Source organism: Camelina sativa, chromosome 10 (genome assembly GCF_030686135.1).
Source record: "Camelina sativa cultivar CO46 ecotype springtype chromosome 10, ASM3068613v1".
NCBI classification, from domain to species: Eukaryota; Viridiplantae; Streptophyta; class Magnoliopsida; order Brassicales; family Brassicaceae; genus Camelina; species Camelina sativa.
Genome location: NC_141889.1, coordinates 7,479,600 through 7,485,707, shown reverse-complemented (window position 1 = coordinate 7,485,707; position 6,108 = coordinate 7,479,600). Strand labels below are relative to the sequence as shown.

Sequence of the window (6,108 nt, the reverse complement as noted above, 5' to 3'; positions counted from 1 at the left end):
GCGTTTTTCATAATTTCTAACTAGTATTTTTTGTCGTCTTATTGATTTGAGTAAAGTAAGTAATTAGTGAAACATGTGAAAAAAAAGAAGATGATTAGAGGTCCAAAAACACTTGCCATAACATGATGCTAAATAAAAATGTTTTCGGTCGTCCCCAACCCAGAAAAGAGTGGCAGAAGTAGTAAATAAAGAAAAGAAGGAGGTCAAGTCTGTTCCTTGTGCTTTCCCAATTCAAGCCAGTCCTGTTGCCTGGCGTTGGGGCAGACGGGGTGAAAGTGACGGAATATTAACGATAACGCCTGTTTCGTTACAGTAACGGAACCACACGAGCCTTCACGCTCCGTTAACTAATTAATTAATCCAGTAAATTAAATTATTCTTCCTAATAAACCATCGAATCGAACGCAATCGTATTTTATAATCTGTTAAGTAGAAGAAAAGGGTAAAAAAAAAAGCTACGTATAATTATACCTTTTTTTTTTGTTTTTGCCAACGTATAATTATACCTTTGTAAAGTTTCCTTTAATTATCAGATTTTTTTAGTACCCAAAAAAAAAAAAATGTTTCAGACATAATTAAAAAAAATCAAATATAGAAACAATTAAATTAAATTAGGTAGAGGAGAGAGAGAGAGGGGGGAAACGGAGATAAAAAGAAACGGTGGTGGTGGTGTGTGAATGGCGTTTTAACATAAAAGACGCGAGTTAGCGAGTGTGTGTGTGTGTGTCTATCAAAGGGGAGATATAAAGTCACCTAAAGAGAGAGAGAGAGAGAGAGAAAGTGAGAAGGAGGAGGTTACAGTTACAGAGAGAGAGAGAGAGAGAGAGAGTAGCAAAGCAAGCAGCAGGAGGATTTGGTGTTTTTGGTTGCGTTACGATTCAGATCTCTCTCTTTCTCGATCGTTACTCATGCTTTAGAGAAGAAGAAGAAGAAGACAAAAAGATACGTGGATACGGAATCCAAGGGGTTGGGGGGGGGGGGGGCTCGATCGTCTCCTCTTCTTCAATTTTTATTACGCCTCTTTCAGCTTCCAAGAGAGAAGAGACTGTGATTTGATAGAGAGAGAGAGAGAGAGAAAGAAGAAGAAGAAACTTTATATCAGCTTTGGATTATTTTTGAATTTGCGGCGGCGGAGACGGTTGAAGTTGGAGCGGATGACGAATCACGGAGGTATGTTGTTTGTGTAGTGTGAATGGGACTCGAGAATTTGACCGGAGTTTATTTTATATATATTTTTTTTTCACGGCGACAATTCTGATTTACCGGTGGACATTTGTGGGAACAGGTGAAGGTTTATACGATGAGTTATGGAAATTATGCGCGGGACCTCTGGTTGATGTTCCTCAAGCTGAAGAAAGAGTTTATTATTTCCCTCAAGGTCACATGGAACAAGTAAGTAACCTAACCCCACCTTCTCTTTCCCCTTTCTTTCTTTCTTTTTTTAATTTTTTTTTTGATTTTTGAATTATAGATCGGTGTTGTGCTAATTTTGATTTGGTTTCTTTTGAGAATTTTTGTTTTTCTGATCATTGTTTTCTGTTTTTGGGTAGCTGGAAGCGTCAACGCAACAGGATTTAAATACGGGAAAGCCATTTTTCGATCTTCCTCCTAAGATTCTCTGTAATGTTATGAACGTTCGTCTTCAGGTATCTTTGCTTTTTTTTTGCTTCTCTCTTTTAGCCTTCGGGATTTTACATTGATTTGCCATCTTTATTAGACTAATGGGACCTTTGGGTTGACTAGCGTATAATTTCTCAAATTTAGCAATATAGGTTGATTGCAGTAAAACAGATGGTATCTTCTTCTAGGGAATTGACCAATTTGATTTGATCACTTGTGTTTGTTCACAGGCGGAGAAAGATACTGATGAGGTGTATGCCCAGATCACTTTGATTCCTGTAGGAACTGTGAGTGCTAAGTTCAGTTGTTTTTCTAAGTTTTTTTTAGTCCAGTTGAGTGTTATCATCACTACATGTTTGTTTTCCTGATTAATAATATAAATTGCAGAAAGTTGATGAACCTATGAGTCCTGATCCCTCTCCTCCCGAGTTGCAAAAGCCAAAGGTTCACTCTTTCAGCAAGGTTTTGACTGCGTCTGATACAAGCACCCATGGTGGTTTTTCTGTTCTAAGGAAACATGCTACCGAATGCCTTCCTCCCCTGGTATGACGACAGTTTTTGCTTTTGGCCCTCACATTTGATTTGAGATTTCAGCCTTTTAAGATCAATTTCATTTGTTGTTATCCTTTTAGGATATGACTCAGCAAACCCCAACCCAGGAGTTAGTAGCCGAAGATGTGCATGGTTATCAGTGGAAATTCAAGCATATTTTTAGAGGTGATGAATCCATTTCTTCTGAACTCTTATCAAAGAGTCATGTATCCATGACAGTTAATATAAAATGAGAAAAATATTTAGATTACCTCTGGGAGATATCCACAAGATTTACTGATCTTGTTTTTCCTGAAACCTATTAAACAGGCCAACCACGGAGGCATCTATTGACGACAGGGTGGAGCACCTTTGTTACATCTAAGAGATTGGTAGCTGGGGACACTTTTGTATTCCTTCGGTAGAATTCACACTGCTACCTTGTTTTGTTTCTTCTGATAGTCCATTTCCATTATTAGGTAGTTTTTGAACTCATCCAAACTATATTATATTGTCCAGAGGGGAGAACGGAGAGTTGCGGGTTGGGGTCAGACGTGCTAATCGTCAACAGAGCAGTATGCCTTCATCCGTCATATCAAGTCATAGCATGCATCTGGGAGTGCTTGCTACTGCATGCCATGCTACTCAAGCCAAAACTATGTTCATCGTATACTATAAACCAAGGTATATACAATTATTACTCTCCGGAAACATCTGGGATGAGTCTTTTTTTGACACTCTGCTTATTGATTTACTCTCGGTTTGAGCAGGACAAGCCAATTCATCATTAGCTTGAACAAATATCTAGAAGCCATGAACAATAAGTTCTCTGTAGGGATGAGATTTAAGATGCGGTTCGAGGGAGAGGATTCCCCTGAAAGAAGGTAGTCTGAATCTTTTCTTTATTATGTACCCTGCGAATTCTTTGTCCCCAAAACTGTTCTCTGACACATCTGTTTCTTTACAAAGATATTCTGGCACGGTTATTGGTGTTAAAGACTGCTCCCCTCACTGGAAAGACTCAAAATGGCGATGCCTAGAAGTAAAATTCCTTCCACTTTTACAAATTCTTCTTTTAATCTCTCTTACGTGTGAAAACTCAATCAGTCTGCTACATGTTTGTGTAGGTTCATTGGGATGAGCCAGCATCGATTCCAAGACCCGATAAGGTTTCACCTTGGGAAATCGAGCCGTTTGCAACTTCAGAAAGTGTTCCCCAGTCAGTTATGTTAATGAAAAAAAGGCCCCGTCACACTAGTGAAGTATCTGCTCTTGGTGAGACACAATCTAAGGCAGTGATCCTTGCTAGTACATAGCTCAAGTTTACTTTTTACATATCTCACTGACATGTTTTGTCTTTAGATGTAGGCATAACAGCTTCAAACCTTTGGCAATCCCATGAGTTTGCACAATCGTGCCTCACCTCACAGAGGAGTTCTTCTCAGCAATGTTACCGTGATTCAACTGAGGATGCTAAGAAACATGACTGGCTAAATAACTCTTACTCTGTGTCAAATTTATCAAAGGACTCAACACTGAACGACCAAATGGTTTCCCCAGTCGAGCAGAAGAATTCCGAGACAACCGCTAGTTATAGATTATTTGGAATTGATCTGATGAGTTCCTCTCTAGCGGCTTCCGAGGAGAAATCTGCACCCATGCGACCAATCAACATAACCAAACCGACTCTGGACAGTAACTCAGACCCAAAATCCGAGATTTCAAAAGTATCAGAAGAGAAAAAGCAGGAACCTGCGCAGACATCACCAAAAGAGGTCCAGAGCAAGCAAAGCAGTTCTACAAGAAGCCGTACCAAGGTATGTAATGAACATATAAGAACATGCGTCTCTGTATATATGCCTACAAGGCCACTGAGAAGTGTATATAATGTCTAGATTAAACATGACTCTGATTCCGTGATTGCTAAACAGGTGCAGATGCAAGGCGTACCCGTGGGCAGGGCTGTGGATTTAACTGCACTAAATGGATACAATGAGCTCATAGACGACCTTGAGAAGCTATTTGACATAAAAGGGGAACTCCAGAGTCGCAATCAATGGGAAATAGTGTTCACAGACGATGAGGGGGATATGATGCTTGTTGGTGATGACCCATGGCCGTAAGTGTTAACACCTTTTATATCTTATTCAATAGAATAACTGCACAAAACTCATATATATGTTGGCTTAACTTTGTGATGCAGTGAGTTCTGCAACATGGTGAAGAGAATATTCATATGGTCAAAGGAGGAAGTGAAGAAAATGACACCAGGGAACCAACTACGGATGATGTTAACGGAAGTTGAAACAACGTTAAAAACAATATCAAAATCCGACAATCACTCCAACTAATTCTTTCTCTTCTCTACTACACTCATTGGTCTTTCGGAACTGTTTTGTTCTGTTGCGAGGGAAGAACAAAGAAAGAATGGCTTAAACAGGAAACTACATCTCCCCTTAGGCTAAAGAAATGGCTCGTTTTTTTGGAGCCTCTTGTGGAAAAAGAGGGTTTATGGGAGAGGGAGAGGGAGAGAGAGGTTTCTACTTTCAACGTAGGCTTTTGGAAGTGTTTTATTTATTTTTCTAATTAGGAACTTGAAACTTGTGTGCGTAAGAGAGACGAAGGTGTAACGAACAAAAACATGAGAAAAAAAAAGAGATTGTGAATAACTGCTGAAGGACTTCATATTATATACGTATTAATAATTTATCAGCTTAATATAAATATAATCTAATACACATAATATCTTAGCATGTTAATGGAAATATTATATGATATATTTAATCTGACCACATAAATATTTTACTAAATGTAACTCTTTTTTCTTTGTATACAATTAAATAAATAAGTTAACATGATAAATATGAAGTTACCATGTAATTATAAAATTATTGCAATTCCATATGATTTAACACAATATAGAACATGTGTTAACTCAATTAACTATCATGTTTATACCACCACGAAATTTGACGGAACAGTCTTATCTGTCAACAAAACAGTAATATCCGTCAACGTGAAATAGTTAAACTATGGTGGTTTGATATAAATACTTGTTAAATTAATTTAATTTAATTTAATTATTTATAATGATTGATAAAAAAATTTTAAAAAAAAACATACAAACCAAAAAAAAATTAAAAATCAGAGGTAAAGTTAAAACATTTGACAAATGTAAAATTGAAGACGACAATATAATTAGAAGATTCATTGGTTACCAATGAGAAGTCAATCGATTTGAATTAGAATCCACTGGAGATATATTTATTAAAATGATTAATAATATGAATAGTAATGTCGTAAAAGTTTTGTCTACAATTAAGATGAACACAATTTTTTTTTTAATCTTTTTCTTTGTTTATAAAAACTAAAGCTAATTAAAATTTAAATTAAACCAACATAGTTTAACTATTTCGCATTAAAGGATATTATTATTTCGTTATTTTCTATGGCGGTACAAAAATAAAAGTTAGTTTTAAGGTTTAAAGTGTTAGTAAAATCATTTTAAATGCTCAAAGTGTTAGTAAAATCATTTTAAAGATTTATAGTGTTAGTGAAATTCTCTCGAGGTTTAAATTGCTACCCAGTGACACTTTGAAGATTTAAAACTTGATTTTTCCTAAAAATTTGTGATAATTATATTGTTATACTCTTAAAAATATATATACATATATATATACTAATTTAATGTGTGGTTGACAAAAAAAAGATATATATATATATATATATATATGTGAATGAGTATTTTTGTCCAATATATAACTTTGAGAGCAAACTAATAATAAATAACTATGTATATTTTTAATAATTAAATCTTTCATATATAAAAAATTAATATAGCCCTAAAGAGAAAAGAAAACTTGTGCATTTCACGGATGTAGTTCTCAAGAAACAGTTCGCCCTAAAATTTTCTCTTCCAAGCTCGAATATCGAGGAGCCGCTACCACCAAATCTCTC

General features: G+C 35.9%; 1 protein-coding gene across 2 annotated transcripts; it reads left to right on the top strand.

Annotated features, from left to right (window-relative positions):
- Positions 1-534: 534 nt before the first annotated feature.
- On the top strand, positions 535-4,820 carry LOC104717887 (auxin response factor 9). 2 transcript variants are annotated; one of them, XM_010435531.3, is made up of 14 exons: positions 535-1,170; positions 1,286-1,392; positions 1,551-1,646; positions 1,851-1,907; positions 2,008-2,163; positions 2,253-2,337; positions 2,482-2,572; positions 2,671-2,835; positions 2,922-3,035; positions 3,121-3,193; positions 3,279-3,426; positions 3,520-3,968; positions 4,083-4,270; positions 4,355-4,820. In XM_010435531.3, exons 1-14 carry the CDS (start codon positions 1,155-1,157, stop codon positions 4,500-4,502), a joined length of 1,893 nt encoding a protein of 630 aa, XP_010433833.2. In that variant the 5' UTR covers positions 535-1,154; the 3' UTR covers positions 4,503-4,820. The 2 variants fall into 2 exon arrangements, with proteins under 2 accessions (XP_010433833.2, XP_010433831.2); XM_010435529.2 differs by having other exon boundaries at positions 3,514-3,968.
- The last annotated feature ends 1,288 nt before the right edge of the window (positions 4,821-6,108 follow it).

What these genes read in the sequence shown, in the direction of transcription:
- LOC104717887 (XM_010435529.2), top strand. An exon ending in GACACTTTTGTATTCCTTCG is followed by an intron (nt 2,573 to 2,670) that starts GTAGAATTCACA and finishes TATATTGTCCAG; the next exon opens with AGGGGAGAACGGAGAGTTGC. An exon ending in CTACAAGAAGCCGTACCAAG is followed by an intron (nt 3,969 to 4,082) that starts GTATGTAATGAA and finishes ATTGCTAAACAG; the next exon opens with GTGCAGATGCAAGGCGTACC.